The 19978-nt window shown below is 42.4% G+C and overlaps 1 protein-coding gene across 11 annotated transcripts in view; it reads left to right on the forward strand.

The window, feature by feature from the left end:
- MYO3B (myosin IIIB) overlaps positions 1–19978 on the forward strand; it is a 523821-nt gene that overhangs the window by 241577 nt on the left and 262266 nt on the right. For all 11 annotated transcript variants that reach the window (XM_056536145.1, XM_056536147.1, XM_056536146.1 and 8 more), the window contains one exon: positions 4690–4755. In XM_056536145.1, the coding sequence (XP_056392120.1) occupies positions 4690–4755 (66 nt within the window). The remainder of the gene's footprint in view (positions 1–4689; positions 4756–19978) is intronic.

The raw sequence follows: 19978 nt of genomic DNA on the forward strand, positions 1-19978 counted from the left end.
AAAGCTTGCGGCCAGGGACTCCTAGGGAGACCCCTAGTGACCACATTTTCAAAATGAAAGTACTCCTAAAAGGAAGCATTTAAAAAAAAATCCTATTAGAAAGTTGTTCTATAAACAATCAGCTATAACATATCAAAATTAGCTACTCTTTAGAACTCGGAATTTGCCCAATAGTAACACTGTATAAATGAATGGCTTTTATGTGGCTTATATGAGGATTTACTACATAGTGGTTACTCCATTACTCCAGAGAAGAGGTTACCACCAATATGCAGCTCACCACCCTAGATGTCTGGTTAATCATAAGCCCTGGCCACAATATGACATTGTAAAAAATTGCATATATATATATATATATATATATATATATATATACATAGATCTTCCTCCACAAGGAAACAGCACCCAACACAAGGTCCAGGTAAAGTGCAAGCTACAGGGTCTTTATTGCATCAAGAGAAACAATGCGACGTTTCGGCTGACAAGCCTTTTTCAAGCTTGTCAGCCGAAATGTCGCATTACTTCTCTTGATGCAATAAAGACCCTGTAGCTTGCACTTTACCTGGACCTTGTGTTGGGTGCTGTTTCCTTGTGGAGGAAGATCTATGTGGATCCAGTGTGGCACACTGGGGGTTACACTGCACCACACCTGAGCAGTCCTGTGCTGGAGTTTCCAAAGTGACTACTATATATATATATATATATATATATATATATATATATATATATATATATGTGTATATATATATATATATATATGTGTATATATATATATATATGTATATATATATATGTAGAGTGTGTGCGCTTTGAAGGATGTCATGCACAGTTTGTGACACCAGGGTAACGTTAACCACCACGTTCCAAAGTTTATACAGTTCTCCTGGGCTAAGCACTGGGGACAATGATGACCATACTGCAGGGTTATGGAAAACTATTTTTTACTTTCAATTGACTTGCAACAATACAGGAACAGTGCAAACAGTGGTGCAAAGTCACATGAGTTTGCTGAAGAGATCACAGTTGCTTCAGGGGACTATGTGACTTGTAGTCCTTGCTGATAAATTAGCTTTTGGTGGGCTTGATATTGTTAAGACAATGCTGGCTTGGATCATGTGACTTCTATGAGACTTGGGAGCTTACAGACACTACTCTCCTTTCCACACAGGTATCCAGAAATAGGGCTTACTGCCAGGTAGAAACTGTAGATTTTTAGGATTGGAGCTGCCCGAGGCTATCTTCCTCCTGTAATTATTTTCTTTGGCTAATGGGGTCCTTGGGCTCTCTTGGCTCTTCTCCCCACAATAGGAAAAAGTCTTCAATCAGAGAAGACGTCCCCTGTGAGTCACTGGATGCAACAGCACTGTAATCTACATAGCTAACAGAGATATATAGGTATTGTGGCATGCTCATTTTACATTGCTTTTTTCGTTTTTTGTAGAAAACTGTTGGGTAGGGGTGCCGTGGGGTAAAAAAAAATGTGGGGGGTGCCCTAAGGTTGAAAAGTTTGGGAAACACTGACCTATACATTGATGTATGTGCTGGTGTCCAAAGGGGAACAGAAGGCCCAGAAATCATAACCCTGTACCCTAAAAACTGCCATGACCACTGTACCCCTATTCCCTCCCTACAAATGCCTCTGCCGACAAACTGTGGGATAAATCATTATCAGTTCCTCTATAAAAAGTCCAACGTGATTCAGGAATATAAAAAAAATTCCCTGACTAACCAACTGCTAGCTCTATTGAACCAGAGTTTTTCATCTGTTCCACAGATGTTTGTTCGGAGAGTGGGCAGGTGGCCAAATGTGCTAAAAATTGGCAAAATCAAGTGCAATTCAAGCGAAGAAATTGCACATTTACTGCAAGATTTGTATCTCATAGTCCATTTATAGTTTAAATATGTTTCTGATAATGTATCACTTACTGCACATGTCAGTGTATCATATATTATTAATCTCAGCAGTTAGACATCAAAACCTCCCTAGAATTTGTAGCTTTTTCTTATAGTCCCTGACATAATACATGGCTTCTTGTAACTTTTTATTCTTTTTTATAATGTGGCTTCTTGGAAGACGTCCAAGCTAAACAAGCTTGCTTTTCTAAGAGAGTGTTTCCCAACCAGGGTGTCTCCAGCTATTGCCAAACCTTTATAATGAGGTGGTCTTCTACTTGAATATTAAGGTCCACTATTATGTCAGAGCCTTGGCACTTTGGAGGAGTCTCTGTTGAGCCAGTCCTTCCCTGCGTGTAACTTGAGTGTGTGTCAAGAAAATACAGAACAAGATAGATCTCTTCAATATTTAATTCTCAGCATTTTACACTTTAAATAATTATTTGCATTTCCTATTGCATTTAGTCCTGCAGCCAATGCTCGTTAGGCTGTTAGCTCACCATAGTATTATAATGCTATTTTTGTATGGTTAACAAAAAGGGACCCAAGGTGGCCACAGTGCATATATGTGCAGCAGCCCAAAGGGAGCATTACGGGGGGAAGGGTCTGTGGGATGGCAGTGCAGAATAGTGCCATAACTTTCCACGTTTAAGTTGGCACAAGGGCTTCTGCAATATTACAGATGTAGTAATGGTTGGAACAGGAGAGTGCCCTCTAAGGAAAATTAAATAGTAATTGTGAGGCCCCAGAATAGCATATGTTCCATTCTAGCCCTTTGGAAGTGATACACTAGTCCTTTGCTTCTTCACTAAAGGGTGTAATTTGGTTGACATCCAGAAGGTTGTACAACTCATAATATTCACTGATCTGAGCTGCAATGCCCACCATGCTGGGGGGAGCGGGTTCTTTGCATTTCTGTGACATGGCTGCCACAATGTCTCTAGGCCTGGCCTTGAAGCCCTTAAAGAATTAGATGTGCCATGTAGTCCTGTACATTTCCTCACAATCTATTGTCTTTGTCTCTGTATCATCAATTTCTCTTGTAATACCTCAGATTTGACTAGGAGTGACTCTCAGGGATGGGCCTCCTCATCATGAAGATACTTGGTGTGGTGGCCCAGTACAGGAGGTGTTACCCTGTACCCTTGCTGCCTTGTCAGGCAGCCTCCCTACAGTGTCACCTGGGTCCCCTTGTATCTGTCTTCCCATGTAAATATGTTTCTAATGTATTATACCATGTAATGTGTTCAGAAAGCGTTGTCACTTTAAGACTGTTCACCATGTGACTTGTCACGTGATTGTTACCCAGGAGGTACCAGTGACCAGGTGATCCCAGGGGTGACCTATGGGCTCCCTGCTAGTCTCCCCCATATAAGCCTTGGGTGGTGCTCGCTCTCTATCTTTCCTTACAAGTCTTTGCTGAGGTCAAGTCGAGTCCTAGAGAGTGTCCCGAGTCATTGGAGGCCTCAAGTCCAGTCTGAAGCCACAAGCAGCTACAAATAAGCAACAGTCTCAGTATTGTCAGTCAAGTCAGTCACAGCCATCATTTGTCAAGTCAACGTGGCCTGCATTAAATTGACCCCATCTACCACAAGTCCCAGCAAGCCCTTAAGGTCTCTGAGTCACTGGTCACCTCTGTGGGCCCTGGCTGAACTGTATAGACTTTTCCACCTGTCTTCCCTCAGTAAAGCTACCGTTATCTGTAACTTGGCATTAGAGTCATTATTGCCCCTGTGCCTAGCCCAGGATATAGCGGTATACCTTCGGTTGGTATCAAGGATAAACCATGCCCTGGCGTCACGAATACAAGGAGTTAATTCCATCTTCCCCTAGGATAACAACATCTGCCCTCATCACACCCCGTTACCACATTGGCAAAGGCAGCACGGAACTACCGAAATGTTGTAACTGCATTGGTGAATAAAGCACCCAGCTTTTTTGAACTTGAAGATCTTGTGGTGCTGTGACTCTTTTTTGCATTTTCACTTCAGCATGAAAGAGGCTGCAGGTCTATGGCAGAGAGCCCGATTTCTAGAATATTCCTCAATGTAGTGCAATGTTCTAATGAAAGTGAGCAGGCTCCCCTATTAATAACTAGCACAATAGTATACAACAACATGACACAGTACGATTACAGGGAAACTGCACAAAACAAGATTATTCTGCAAAAATAACATAAAACAGTGCAACACCATCAAAATGCAGCAGCAACACAGCAAATGTCTTACAACCAACATCTCCATTATAGAAAAACTTGCATATGGGAAACAGTATTCCTATAAATGCATCCACTTTTTCAGATGCAAATATGTGAGAAACCAGAATATTGACAAATCCCAGCTTATAATTCTATCAGCATTTACCAGGTCTGTAAAGGAAAGAGATAATGATATGTTCCTTGTATCTGAGATGAATTCTCTTGTAGTTATCTATGTTCTATGTTCTCTTTTCAGTCTTCTACCATTCCATTATTCAGTGTCAATACTATTGGATTCGAAATCACAGAAGCATAATGAAAAGAAGCAAACAGCAAGTCAAAGGGCACAGTTCATATCTGTGATAACCAGATGAATTATTTAGGGTTCTGTGACTTCAGCAAAAACTACTGGACTATGGTGCTAAATGTCATAATGTTTTTACTGTATCTTATACTGTAAATTTAGATATTTGTACAAGCAGAAGTTTTGGGCTTTCATTTCATGCGGAATTCCGCCATGTGAATAGACTCTTAGGATTGGCTTCAGTTTGCCTGTAATATGTTTAGTTGTGCTGACAATCTTTTCTCTTTCTTTCTAGAAACCCTCCACCTACATTACTTCATCCAGGACAATGGTCTAGAGCATTCAGCCACTTTATTGCACAGTAAGTTCCCAACTAACAACACACATTTATATTAATATGACTAAAGGAAATCTATCAGCTGCAATGTATGTTCCAAACTGCTCACTGTTAGATAGCTGTTAGGGAAGCAGACACCTGGTACCTTTCATATACCTGTCAGCGCTTTCAAAATGTAGCAAAATGCTTTAATTCTCTGGTGCCAATTGTCAAAGGCTGGAATACCTTTTGATCCTCCTCCCATCCCTGTCCTAATTTGATTGAAGCCAAACCCTGTTTCCAAATCTCATTCCTGCACTGTGCATACAAATTGTGCACAGGTGTGAGTTTCGAAAACAGGGCTTGGCTTCCAGCTGACTGCCAATCAAGCAGGGACAGGGATGGAATGGAGAGCTAGAACACATTACAGCCCTCAGCATATTTTGCATATTTTTCTGCATATTTTTGCAGCAGTCTTTGCTACCCAATGGGGTAAAATATGCATGTGTAAACATACCCTAATAGTGTATGCGGCCAGTGGAGTGATCCATGTGGCTCTTAAATGTAAATCACAATAATTCTCAGAAAGCTTGATATTTTTGCATGAACAGAGCACTTTAATACTTATAAATGCTTCTTTATGTGCAGTCATTTTATTTCATTTCAGAACCTTGAAAATAACAGATTAAACAAAATCCCTACTAAGCAAAGCAGTCATTTTTTATTATTTTTATGTTCGGCGTACTTTTGTTTATTCTTTTGGCTCATAGACAAATCTGGCTTCATGTTATCTCCAGCAGAACTGTAATGACTTTAAAAATGACCATTTTATCATCATAGAACAGATTTTACCTCCAGCCTGGAAGTCACAGATAGAGCAAATGTTTTAATCTACCTGCCACTATTTACCACTCCAAGATCTGAGACAGCACTGATACGTAATAGTACTTCAGCATACACGATAGAAAAAGCAAGTGCAGTCAGCTACACATCTGTCCTCTCCCCTTTGGCTCTTACCTACGTTGCTTATGTTTTCTCTGGTGTCTATGAAGTGATGAATGGGTCTTTCACAGTTTTAAGATAAGACATTGGAAAAGTTCTATTATTTTTCTTGGAAATAGAGATTTACAAAAGATAAGTGAAAACAGATTCAAACTAGTTTAGGCTGAAAATCCTATAGAATAATAAATAAAAACACTTAACGGTATAAAATCCTTAAAGGGGATGTCCATTTGGGTTAAGCTTCCATTGGGGTCTGTCTGGGTTTAAAAAACAAAATAAAAAATAAAAACAATACTCACCCTCCCAATCCTTTGCTGTTGTCATTCAGCTGGATGGAGATGCTTTTTCTGTGTGTCAAAACAGAAGTGGAGATCAGTTTGAAAACATTGACCGTAGGAATGGCAGAAGTCGCGAGATGAGTTATGCTGGGCTGCTTTAAAAATAAAGCAAAACACCCTACAATTAGGGCTCAAGTCCTGCAGGAACTTGTGGAAACTTAGTTCCTGAACTTTTTTCACAGCAGGAACATCGTTCCCATTAGCAGGTGTGCTGCAGGACCAGCCCTTGAGTGGAAATCTTGGGTGAGTTTCCACACTTTTTTCCCCCAGGACTTGACCCCTGCCTACAACCCTTGCTTATCTTGAAGGGCCCTATGCTACCGTAGCAAAACAATGTGAACATATAACTGTAAACACATAATAAAGGGGTACTCCAACAGTAGGAAATGTATTTAAAGATTCCCAGCCTTTAACTATGCTCCCCCTGTTCCTCCAGTATTGCTGCAGCGTTTCTCAGTGCAATTCTCTTCCTGATGCTGGTGGTCAATGCTTCACAGTGCAGTTCAGCAAATCGCTAGCTGCAGTAGGGTCCTGCCTCTTGGCTGAGCGGCCATGTGATGTATTGAGCACCCGTCTTCTTTCTGGTGCTGGGGCTCAATACGTCACATTACTTCACAGTTAGTCACTGATTTGCTGAGCAGGCAATACATGCGCTATCCCCAAACAAGAAGTGCTGTGCAATAAGACTGGGTCCAGGATACAGCAGCTGTGGTGGGAGTGAGGAAGGTATGTGTTTATTATGCTTTTCAGCACATTTTTTTATTTTTTTATTTAGTACATCCCTTTAAAGAAATTGTCCCGCCATTAAGACTTATCCTGTATCCCACAGGATGGGAGATACAAGTCCAAATGCTTGAAGCCCCTCAATCTTGAAAATGGGGTCCCCAATCTCCCATAGAAACAGAGAGGCAGTCACCAGTGGTCACATTCTAGAGATTGTGGGAGGTCCCAGCAGTCAGACCCTCCATAATCGTACACTTATTCTGTACCCTGTGGATAGAAAATATGTTGAAGTGATGGGAGAATCACTTTAAAACTGATTCTCCAGGATTAAAAGTCTGTTCTTTCCTAGTATTTGCAGCTCATCCCATCAGTCCATTTGTCACTCTTTCTGGATCATATGTAGACCCTTCCTAATCCTCAGCTGTTTTCATTAGTTAAAAAGAGTTACAAATAATATAGTTAGGCCTCATTGACATGGCAGAATTTCCAAGCAGAGAAGTCCTATTGTTTTTAATGGGATTCTGCTGTACTGTTCACACGGCAGAATTTCTGCAGTGGAAACATCTGCCGCAGAAGTTCCGATTTCAGCTTTTGCTGAAAGAATTGACATGTCCATTCTCTCTACAGAATCCGCTTGGAATTGCATCACTGTCTATGGAGATGGTGCATTCACGAGTGGTCCTAGCGCCGGAATGTTGTGTCGAAGCCCGCTGTCTAAAGACTGTCCGGCCGGAAATTTTCCAGGCGGACATTCCGCGGTGTGAACATATAGACAGATATTTGATTGCCATTGGATTTAAAATCGTCCTAGCTGTTGATCAGTGGGGGTCCTAGCAGGAATACCCAATTACATCACTCTATGGCCTACTTTAGTATAAAAGGCAAACAAAATGTGGGTTAGGTTAAGTTCATTCTTTATTGCTTTTTATCTGAGGCTTAGGAAAGGAATGGGATTTTTATTATATTATTAAGACAAAAATGGAGGTAGAAATGTTAAATGATTAAAGTGTACCTGTCATATCACAGACATAAAATAATGCTTCTATATGATACTCACAAGGTCATGATGCTTTACATGTCTTTTTTATGTGTCTAGCCTCTGTATTTGGCTCACAAATCCCTCTATTCTGCTGCTCACTCATTCTGACATCCACTGCTCAAGAAGGGGTGTGTCTCCCTGAGTCTGCTGTGCAGTGCTGGGTCTCTTAATCCAATCACTGCAGGCTGCTCTGTAACCTCCTCCTCTCTGCTTTCAGACAGGAGTCTGAATAGACAAAACAGGAGTGAGCACTAAGAAGAGCTAGTCCCTGGACTTTGTCCTAGCCTGTTCTTCAGCAACTTCAGAGAAAATGTGATGCCAGACAGAATTATATTCTGGATGGTATTGGGACCCAAAGTGATTTTTTTTCTATGAGCCATGATTTCTATAAAAAATAAATATTTTTTTTTAATGAAGTATATTGCCAAGATGTACAACATATAGAAAGGCTTTTAATTCTGACAGTGCCCATTTAAAATAAAACCCTCCTTTTTCATGGTTGGTGGTATCAGCCAGGATAGAATAGAGTGCTGCTTGTTTGTTCTCCTCTTCCACTTTCCATGGCCATTGTGCCAATGAAAGAGCTTATGCCAAATTTATGAATTATCTATTCACAGTGAATAATATCTAACCGATGAGGGTCCGACTACTGAGACTACCCTGTTTCACCGAAAATACACCCTAACCCTACACCCTCACCCTACACCCTAAAAAATAAGCCCTAGCTGTATTATCGGGGTGGGCTGCAATATAAGCCCTACCCTGAAAATAAGACCTAGGCCAGTGGTCTTCAACCTGCGGACCTCCAGATGTGGCAAAACTACAACTCCCAGCATGCCCGGACAGCCAACGGCTGTCCGGGCATGCTGGGAGTTGTAGTTTTGCAACATCTGGAGGTCCGCAGGTTGAAGACCACTGACTTAGGCAATGCCCGGGCTGCAAATATTAAAAATCAAACTTTAACTTACCTTCGTCCTCTGTTACCGCGTTGCTAAGGATCCGGCCTCATGGTCCCTCCGCTGTTCTTGCTGCGGTCCTAGGGATGGGAACGTCACAGAGCCTTCAGCCTATCACCGGCCGCAGCGATGTCCCGCCTCTGTCAATGATAGGCTGAGCATTGTCATGTAAGGAGTCGGCTCAGCCTATCATCGGCCGAGGCGGGACATCGCTGCGGCCGGTGATAGGCTGACGGCTCTGTGACGTTCCCATCCCTAGGACCGCAGCAAGAACAACGGAGGGACCATGAGGCCGGATCCTTAGCAACGCGGTAACTGAGGACGAAGGTAAGTTAAAGTTTGTTTTTTTAATATTTGCAGCGCGGGCACAGGAATACAAAGTACAGCGCAGCGGCTGATAATTATTTGGCAGGGGGGGGGGGAGAGAAGCAGCGCTCGCGGGTGGCATACGATTAGTCCCTCGATGTGGGGAGCAGCGCTTGGCTGATAAACCGGCGGGGATGGGAGGGCGGATGTTGGGGGGGCTGCGCCCATAACATGTAAAAAAAATAAGCCCAAGTGTCTTTTTTGTGACTAAAATGAATATAAGACCCGGTCTTATTTTCGGAGAAACACGGTATTACTGATTATAAGAATTGAGGTATCAAGAGTGAAACTAGTGGAAGCGTGCATGCCAAACCATGATCCCATTCACTCGCTAAGGGAGTGACAAAAATAGCCAAGTGCCGTACATGCTTGAAAAAGGCGGTGATGGACTGCAGAGACATTGCACTTTGTTTGCTGGGGATGTAATAAACACTGCACTTTATTGGACTCTTTGTGTACTGCGATCCATTCCTATGGACAAGTGCTGTACTTGCCTATCTTTGTGAGTCCATAGTGCAGTGTTTTCCATGCAGTGTGCCTCCAGCTTTTGCAAAACTACAACTCCCAGCATGCCCGGACAGCCGTTGACTGTCCGGGCAGAATGGGAGCTGCAGTTTTGCAACAGCCAGAGGCACACTGGTTGTAAGACACTGCCAGAGTGAGTGAATGGAGCATGTGCACTGTTGCTCGATTCAATTAGGGGCCAAGAGACCCCCATTCTCATGATCGATGGGGGTCCCCTATTTGCACTCATTAGACTTGGCTACAGTATTATCCGAATCCATCTTTTTTGCCTCTTTTTATAGCAGGCGTACTTGGCTACAATAGGATTTGTCTTTCTTTTACATTCCATACAGTAAACTCTAAAAAGTGCGCTCCTATTTATCTTTTCTTGCTGAATTGTACACTGTGCATTTACTGGCCATGGATTATTCACTCACTATGGCAATGTTTCCAAACCAGTGTGCCTCCTGCTGCTGCAAAACTACAACTACCAGCATGCTGGGAGTTGTAGTTTTGCAACAGCTGGAGGCACATTGGTTGGAAAACACTGCCATAGTGAGTAAATGGAGCAAGTGCACTGTCGCTCGATTCAATTAGGGGCCAAGAGACCCCTTTCTCGTGATCGATGGGGGTCCCCTATTTGTACTCATTAGACTTGACTACAGTACTATCTGAATCAATCTTTTTTGCCTCTTTTTCTAGCAGGTGTACTTGGCTACAATAAGGATTTGTTTTTCTTTTACATTCCATACAATAAACTCTGAAAAGTGCGCTCCTATTTATCTTTTCTTGCTAAATTGTGCGTTGTGCATTTCCTGACCTCAGATTATGCAATCTGCATTTTTTATTTTTTTTGTAATTTAATCATCTATGCAAGCAATTTTTAAGCGTGTTTTCTTTGTAATAGATCATGGGGTAATGAAGCGGAGAACAAGGGAGATGTATTAAGGATAAACAATTTCGAAGAGAGCTGTAAATTCTAACTCCAGCTCTGCGGATATTTTCAAGACCGCGACCACGTTTTTTGGAATGTAATTCCCTGTTAATAACGTTCCCGAGCCAAAACCATTGTTTATATGACTGAGAAAATGACGAGGCCGATCAACATTAATAATCTGCGTTCCATTCATTTAAATTAAAACATCAGGCCGCGGTGTGGCGAGCCTTTTGGCCATTCAGGATAATTGGCTCATTTATTTGCATTAGTTATGCATTTGTCAATACTGAACTTCTACGCTTTTGTTATGATGAATTAAAAAAAAAGGACGTGGCTCGGAATTCCTTATTATTCTCCTGTGTGGGATAAAAATTCTACAACAATATTTTTTGTCATTTTCTTGATAAGCTTTTTTTTGCCGGGCGGTAGATTAATACATTTTAATTGTTAGGAGAGGATGTAAAAAAAAGATAGGTTTGTCTTTTTCGTATTGTCATCAGCCTAAGCTACATTCTAGTTTCATAGACTAAACCAGTGTTTCCCAACCAAGGTGCCTCCAGTTGTTGCAAAGCTACTGTTGCAGTTTTGCAACAGTTGGAGCCACCTTGGTTGTGAAAACAGGCTTAGACTAAATTCACATGCACATGTTGAGATTAGAGCTTTGTTTTCTATATACAGTAGTTGCTTAGAAAGGGATAAAGAACCCTGATGAGGGATATCTGCTGGTGTGTGCCCTTCCCCACACCTTAGTGAGATACCCACCTTGCATAGCCGTAGGCTGGTTAATGCAGCGGTTGGCGCGAAATGGGTCGGTAGCGATAGTTGGCTGCTGCGCTCCTACCGGTATCGTTAACATTTGACCGCTAAGTGGTCACTAAGACCCTAAATTTCCCACCCAATATAAAACTTAACGTTTAATTAGCCAAGATTAAAATAACCTCACACTTATTGATCCATAATCCATTGATTGGCATGACACTGCATGCTATATTAAGTGAATTGAAAAGATAGATTGTGGCTGCAGTCCACAATCTATGGTGTGAGACAATTAAAAATCTAACACATTGCCCGCCCGCCCGACGTTTCGCCACAGGCTGTGGCTTTATCAAGGGCTAAGAGGCAAATGGCGTGCAAACAAGCCTTGCAGGGGTTTAAATAACCTCCTGTCTCTGACATCATTGAAACATGTCACTTCCTGTATTATCATGACATCTCATTGGTCACAATCCCATGCAGACTATTGATTGATCGCTTCCTGGCCAATAGAATTTAGACCAGGATGCATCCTGCTATATTCACTTGATTGACAGCATTCTTGACCAACCAGCAGAGTCCATTCATACTTCTGAACTCCTTATTGATGCCGGAAGTGTCCACGTATGTGCGCCATTAATCCTGCGCTAACTGATAGATTCCCGAACATCCGGTATGGACGCATGCGCAGTCCGGATGCGCAAAGGGACGTGCGCGAGTACTTAGTCAATTTCAGCCACTAAACCAGGAAACTGCGCGAAAACATATGCGCCGGCACTTAGCCGATTTCTACCTTCATTGCATTATGGTTCGCACATAGCTATAGTTATAGAGACTGTGATACACAATACAACCACTCAATGTTAACACACGACTGCACAGCAGGAGTACCGCTAACCTAATTCGAGACCACTAAAATAGTTACCACCTGGCGACATTGGGGCAACCAACCTGGCGACAGTGGTATATAACGTCAAGGCAAAGGAGTATTATTCATAATACTGCTGAGATCGTGTGATCAATAGTAAGAGGGTGACTAGTACTCGTCATGTTCTGCATGGGTTTAGTCATAATTAATTCATATCATCAAACGGAAATTAATCATGAATTAGGGAGTGTAATTATTAGTAAACAGGATCGTAACGGCTCTTCTGTATAGTATCAATTGTAATCAGTGATTCCTATCCTACAAGAAGGCTGCATAGGTGAAGCCTTCATTCAGTCCATTTGGACTTTGGGATTTTAATCTCCAAATCCATCGGGCTTCTTCTTGAAGCAGTCTGGTGTTAAGATTGCCACGTCTCGGACCCAGTTTACACTGAGTAATGCCACAAAAACGTAATTCGAAAGGAGCATCATTGTGTACAGTCCTCATATGCCTCGCAATTGGCGTATCTTGATAGGTGTTAATAGTACTTATATGTTTGGAAATGCGCCTACGCAATTGTTGGACTGTCTTTCCTACATAAACTTTAGGACAGTTGCATGTGGCTAAGTACACTACTCCCATTGTCTGACAGGTAATGAAATCCCTAATTTGATATTTCCGATTATCAATCGGATTAGAGAATTCTTTTGTACGTGGCATGTATTTACAAAAATTGCACCGTCCACATGGGTGTGATCCTTGGATTGATGATTTCAACCAACTGGATGCAGACTCCTCTGCATAAAAACTCCTAACTATTTGATTTTGAATATTGGGTCCTCTACGATAAGTTATAGAGGGGTGAGTAGAGATCACCTCCCTAAGGTCATTGTCCACCTGTAGTATAGGCCAATATTTCTTTAGTATATTCATGATTTTTTGATTGTGTTGATCAAAAGTTCCGATGGACCTAATGATCTTTTGGCCACTATTGTCTTTAGCCAAATTGTGATCACGTAATAATTCAGATCTTGGAGTAGCCCTAGCTCTGGCAAAAGCCTTGTGGAGGATTTTCTTGGGATATCCTCCACAAGGCTTTTGCCAGAGCTAGGGCTACTCCAAGATCTGAATTATTACGTGATCACAATTTGGCTAAAGACAATAGTGGCCAAAAGATCATTAGGTGCATCGGAACTTTTGATCAACACAATCAAAAAATCATGAATATACTAAAGAAATATTGGCCTATACTACAGGTGGACAATGACCTTAGGGAGGTGATCTCTACTCACCCCTCTATAACTTATCGTAGAGGACCCAATATTCAAAATCAAATAGTTAGGAGTTTTTATGCAGAGGAGTCTGCATCCAGTTGGTTGAAATCATCAATCCAAGGATCACACCCATGTGGACGGTGCAATTTTTGTAAATACATGCCACGTACAAAAGAATTCTCTAATCCGATTGATAATCGGAAATATCAAATTAGGGATTTCATTACCTGTCAGACAATGGGAGTAGTGTACTTAGCCACATGCAACTGTCCTAAAATTTATGTAGGAAAGACAGTCCAACAATTGCGTAGGCGCATTTCCAAACATATAAGTACTATTAACACCTATCAAGATACGCCAATTGCGAGGCATATGAGGACTGTACACAATGATGCTCCTTTCGAATTACGTTTTTGTGGCATTACTCAGTGTAAACTGGGTCCGAGACGTGGCAATCTTAACACCAGACTGCTTCAAGAAGAAGCCCGATGGATTTGGAGATTAAAATCCCAAAGTCCAAATGGACTGAATGAAGGCTTCATCTATGCAGCCTTCTTGTAGGATAGGAATCACTGATTACAATTGATACTATACAGAAGAGCCGTTACGAGCCTGTTTACTAATAATTACACTCCCTAATTCATGATTAATTTCCGTTTGATGATATGAATTAATTATGACTAAACCCATGCAGAACATGACGAGTACTAGTCACCCTCTTACTATTGATCACACGATCTCAGCGGTATTATGAATAATACTCCTTTGCCTTGACATTATATACCACTGTCGCCAGGTTGGTTGCCCCAATGTCACCAGGTGGTAACTATTTTAGTGGTCTCGAATTAGGTTAGCGGTACTCCTGCTGCGCAGTCGTGTGTTAACATTGAGTGGTTGTATTGTGTATCACAGTCTCTATAACTATAGCTATGTGCGAACCATAATGCAATGAAAGTAGAAATCGGCTAAGTGCCGGCGCATATGTTTTCGCGCAGTTTCCTGGTTTAGTGGCTGAAATTGACTAAGTACTCGCGCACGTCCCTTTGCGCATCCGGACTGCGCATGCGTCCATACCGGATGTTCGGGAATCTATCAGTTAGCGCAGGATTAATGGCGCACATACGTGGACACTTCCGGCATCAATAAGGAGTTCAGAAGTATGAATGGACTCTGCTGGTTGGTCAAGAATGCTGTCAATCAAGTGAATATAGCAGGATGCATCCTGGTCTAAATTCTATTGGCCAGGAAGCGATCAATCAATAGTCTGCATGGGATTGTGACCAATGAGATGTCATGATAATACAGGAAGTGACATGTTTCAATGATGTCAGAGACAGGAGGTTATTTAAACCCCTGCAAGGCTTGTTTGCACGCCATTTGCCTCTTAGCCCTTGATAAAGCCACAGCCTGTGGCGAAACGTCGGGCGGGCGGGCAATGTGTTAGATTTTTAATTGTCTCACACCATAGATTGTGGACTGCAGCCACAATCTATCTTTTCAATTCACTTAATATAGCATGCAGTGTCATGCCAATCAATGGATTATGGATCAATAAGTGTGAGGTTATTTTAATCTTGGCTCATTAAACGTTAAGTTTTATATTGGGTGGGAAATTTAGGGTCTTAGTGACCGCTTAGCGGTCAAATGTTAATAATATTGGATTTACCCTCCACTCATAGGTCCCCTTTGTTGCATTGCCTACCGGTATCGGACCCAAGTATTGGGAACCGATAGTAATGGAGGACAGATAAGGCAGGAAAAAAAATGGTTGGTGGAGGCGCTGCACAACTTTTATCATAAAGAGAGGACTCGAGCAGCACAGGACAATAAAACTTTTTATTGGTACAATGGGGACAAAGCGTTTCTGCATGAACTTATGCATTCTTCAGGTCCACTTACAGTGCCCAAGTGATTGCTTTGTTTAGTACGGTAGAGCTGGTATGGAGGTCCTGTATTCATCTGAGCTTCCGCCGGTCGCTGAGATAGGACATTTGTGGGCTCACAGCAGAACATTTGGGTTAACACTACTCAGCTATTTTATACAGCTACTACTACCCTCATCATTGCCCTAGTGACCACCACATCTACACACACATACATGTATGGGGGCAAGATATATGTAACTACAGGTTAAACTAAAAAAAAATTAATATTGTGCAAAGTTCGTTTATTTCAGTAATGCAACTTAAAAGGTGAAACTAATATATGAGAGAGACTCATTACATGTAAAGTAAGATAGTTCAAGCTGTGATATGTCATAATTGTGATGATTATGGTTACAGCTCATGAAAACCCCAAAGCCCCCCCCCCTCCAATTACCATGATTTGGGGAGCCATGTCACCTGCTGATGTGGGTCCGCTGTGCTTCATTAAAGGGGTACTCCGCCCTAGACATCTTATCTCCTATCCACGGGGGGGGGGGGGGGTCCCGCTGTCCATGCAGTGATGACTTGGGGTGCTGCAGGAGAGAGTCCCCAGCAGTGGGACCCCTGCGATCAGACATCTTATCTAGGGGATAAGATGTCTAGGGCAGAGTACCCCTTTAAGTCCAGGGACAACGCATCCGTCTACCAGGAGATTTTGGAGCACTTACATAGTTAGTACGGTCGAAAAAAGACATATATCCATCAAGTTCAACCAGGGAATTAAGGGGTAGGGGTGTGGCGCGATATTGGGGAAGGGATGAGATTTTATATTTCTTCATAAGCATTAATCTAATTTTGTTCCAGGAATGTATCTAATCCTGTTTTAAAGCTGTTAATTGTTCCTGCTGTGACCAGTTCCTGACGTAGACCGTTCCATAAATTTACAGTCCTCACGGTAAAGAAGGCATGTCGCCCCTTGAGACTAAACTTTTTCTTCTCCAGACGGAGGGAGTGCCCCCTCGTCCTTTGGGGGGGTTTAAACTGGAACAGTTTTTCTCCATATTTTTTGTATGGGCCATTAATATACTTATATACGTTTATCATATCCCCCCTTAAACGTCTCTTCTCAAGACTAAACAATTGTAACTCCTTTAATCGCTCCTCATAGCTAAGATGTTCCATGCCCCATATTAGTTTAGTCGCGCGTCTCTGCACCCTTTCCAACTCCGCAGTGTCCCTTTTATGGACAGGTGCCCAAAACTGAACAGCATATTCCAGGTGAGGCCGTACCAATGCTTTATAAAGGGGGAGTATTATGTCCCTGTCCCTTGAGTCCATGCCTCTTTTGATACATGACAATATCCTGCCGGCTTTGGAAGCAGCAGCCTGACATTGCATGCTATTCTGTAGTCTGTGATCTACAAGTACACCCAGATCCTTCTCTACCAGTGACTCTGCCAGTTTAATCCCCCCTAAGACATACGAAGCATGCAGGTTATTAGTACCCAGATGCATAACTTTACATTTATCCACATTGAACCTCATTTGCCAAGTGGATGCCCAGACACTTAGTCTATCCAAGTCATCTTGTAACTTATGCACATCCTCTATAGACTGTACCGTGCTACAAAGCTTGGTGTCATCTGCAAAGATAGAAACAGAGCTGTTAATACCATCCTCTATATCATTGATAAATAAATTAAACAACAGCGGTCCCAGTACTGAACCTTGGGGTACACCACTAATAACCGGGGACCAATCAGAGTACGAATCATTGACCACCACTCTCTGGGTACGATCCATGAGCCAGTGTTCAATCCAGTTACAAACTAAAATTTCCAAACCCAAAGACCTTAACTTACCTGTCAGACGTCTATGAGGGACAGTATCAAACGCTTTAGCAAAATCCAGAAACACTATATCCACAGCCATTCCTCTGTCAAGGCTTCTACTCACCTCTTCATAAAAGCAAATTAGATTGGTTTGACAACTTCTATCCTTAGTAAACCCATGCTGGCTATCACTTATAATACAATTATCCCCTATGTATTCCTGTATGTAATCCCTTATAAGTCCTTCAAACAATTTACCAACAATGCACGTTAAACTTACCGGTCTATAGTTTCCTGGGGAAGACCTAGAGCCCTTTTTGAAGATTGGCACCACATTCGCCTTGCGCCAGTCCCTTGGCACAATACTAGACACCAGAGAATCTCTAAATATCATGAACAGGGGTACAGATATTACTGAACTTACCTCTCTAAGAACTCTTGGGTGTAGTCCATCCGGTCCTGGGGATTTGCTTACATTTATATCACTTAACTTACCTTGTACCATCTCTACATTAAGCCAGTTCAGTACATTACATGATGTGTTACCAGCACTGACCTGGCCAATGTCAGCTCCTTCTTCCATAGTGTATACAGAACTAAAGAACCCATTCAGTAGCTCCGCCTTCTCTTGATCGCCTCTGACAACCTCCCCATTATCATTATTAAGGGGTCCTACATGCTCTGTCCTTGTTTTTTTTGCATTTATATATCTAAAAAAATATTTAGGATTAGTTTTGCTTTCTTTGGCCACCTGTCTCTCATTTTGAATTTTTGCTGTTTTTATTACATTTTTACAGATTTTATTAAGCTCCTTGTACTGTTTAAATGTTATAGCTGACCCATCAGATTTGTATTTTTTGAAGGCTATTTTTTTGTTGTTTATTGCTCTTTTAACATCATGTGTCAGCCATGTAGGATTTAGTTTTAATCGTTTATATTTGTTCCCCTTTGGTATATATTTAGCTGTATAGTTATTTAGAGTTGATTTAAAGATGTCCCATTTACCTTCTGTATCAGTATTTGACAACACCTCCCCCCAGTCTATGTCCTGTAGTGCAGCCCTCAGCCCAGGGAAATTTGCCTTTCTAAAGTTATGTTTTTGCCTTCCCCGCCTGTCTTTGTTTTCTACATTTTAAGTCAAAAGTAACTATATTGTGGTCGCTATTACCAAGGTTTTCCCGCACAGTTACATTACCAACCAGCTCTGCGTTGTTGGAAATGATCAGATCCAACAAGGCATCACTTCTTGTTGGGTCCTCCACAAACTGGCCCATAAAATTATCCTGCAATAAATTTAGGAATTGTCGCCCCTTTGTAGTTTTAGCCAACCCCGGACCCCAATCTATATCTGGATAGTTAAAATCTCCCATTATTACCACTGTACCTGCCCGGGCGGCCCTCTCTATTTGTTTATGAAGCCGAACTTCTATCTCTTCAGTGATATTAGGGGGTCTGTAGATTACACCAAATATTATTTTTTCAGTATTTCCCTCCTTTTGTAATTCTACCCACAATGATTCCACATCCTCAGAATCATCACACACTATGGCATTGTTCACACTGACTTTCATACCACTTCTTACATACAGACAGACTCCACCACCTTTTCTGTTCATTCTATCCTTGCGAAACAATGTAAACCCCTGCAGATTGACAGCCCAGTCATGCGAGGAGTCCAGCCATGTCTCAGTGACCCCAACTATATCAATATGTTCCTCCAGTATCAAGGCCTCAAGCTCCCCCATTTTATTTGCTAGGCTTCTGGCATTTGTGAACATACACTTTACATTTCCATCCTTTATGTTATTGGGGTTAATGGGATTCAAGGGTGTAAGTTTTATTTTCCTATGAAGCTTATTCCTATTAACTATTCTAACCCCTCCCTCCGCTCCATCCCCAGGTACATTTATAATTCCCACCTCTCTATCTACACTATCTTCCCCCTCTTTGCTGTAGGTTCCCTCCCCCCAAGTCCCTAGTTTAAACACTCCTCCACCCTTCTAGCCATCTTCTCCCCAAGCAAAGCTGCACCCTCCCCATTGAGGTGCAGCCCGTCCCTACGGTAGAGCCGGTAACCGACAGCGAAGTCAGCCCAGTTCTCCAAGAACCCAAACCCTTCCTTCCTACACCAGCTTCTGAGCCACTTGTTTACCTCCCTGATCTCCCGCTGCCTCTCTGGTGCGGCTCGTGGTACTGGTAGTATTTCAGAAAAGACTACCTTGGAGGTCCTTGCCTTAAGCTTGCGGCCTAAGTCCCTGAAATCATTTTTAAGGACACTCCACCTACCTCTTACTTTGTCATTGGTGCCAATATGTACCATGACTGCTGGGTCCTCTCCAGCCCCGCCCAACAACCTGTCAACCCGATCCGCGATGTGCCGAACTCGTGCGCCAGGCAGACAATACACTGTTCGGCGATCCCGGTCTTTGTGACAGATTGCCCTGTCTGTCCCCCTAATAATTGAGTCCCCCACCACTAGTACCTGTCTGGCCTGCCCTGTACTCCTCCCTCCCTCCTTACTGGAGCAGACATCCCCCTTGCGGTCAGAGGCGGTATCCTGCTGCAGTTCTGCTAGCTCTGTAATGGCATCCCCCTCATCTGCCAAGCGGGCAAACTTGTTGGGGTGTGCCAGTTCAGGACTAGCCTCCCTGACACTTTTTCCCCTACCCCTCTTTCTAACTGTAACCCAGCTAACTGCCTGACTGTCCTGCAACTCCGTCCCACTGTCCTCCCCCACCTCTATTCCCGATAGTGCCTGCTCAGTGAGCAGGAGACTCCTCTCCATGTTGTTAATGCTTCTCATTGTTGCCA

This window comes from Hyla sarda, chromosome 8 (assembly GCF_029499605.1).
Source record: "Hyla sarda isolate aHylSar1 chromosome 8, aHylSar1.hap1, whole genome shotgun sequence".
NCBI lineage: Eukaryota > Metazoa > Chordata > Amphibia > Anura > Hylidae > Hyla > Hyla sarda.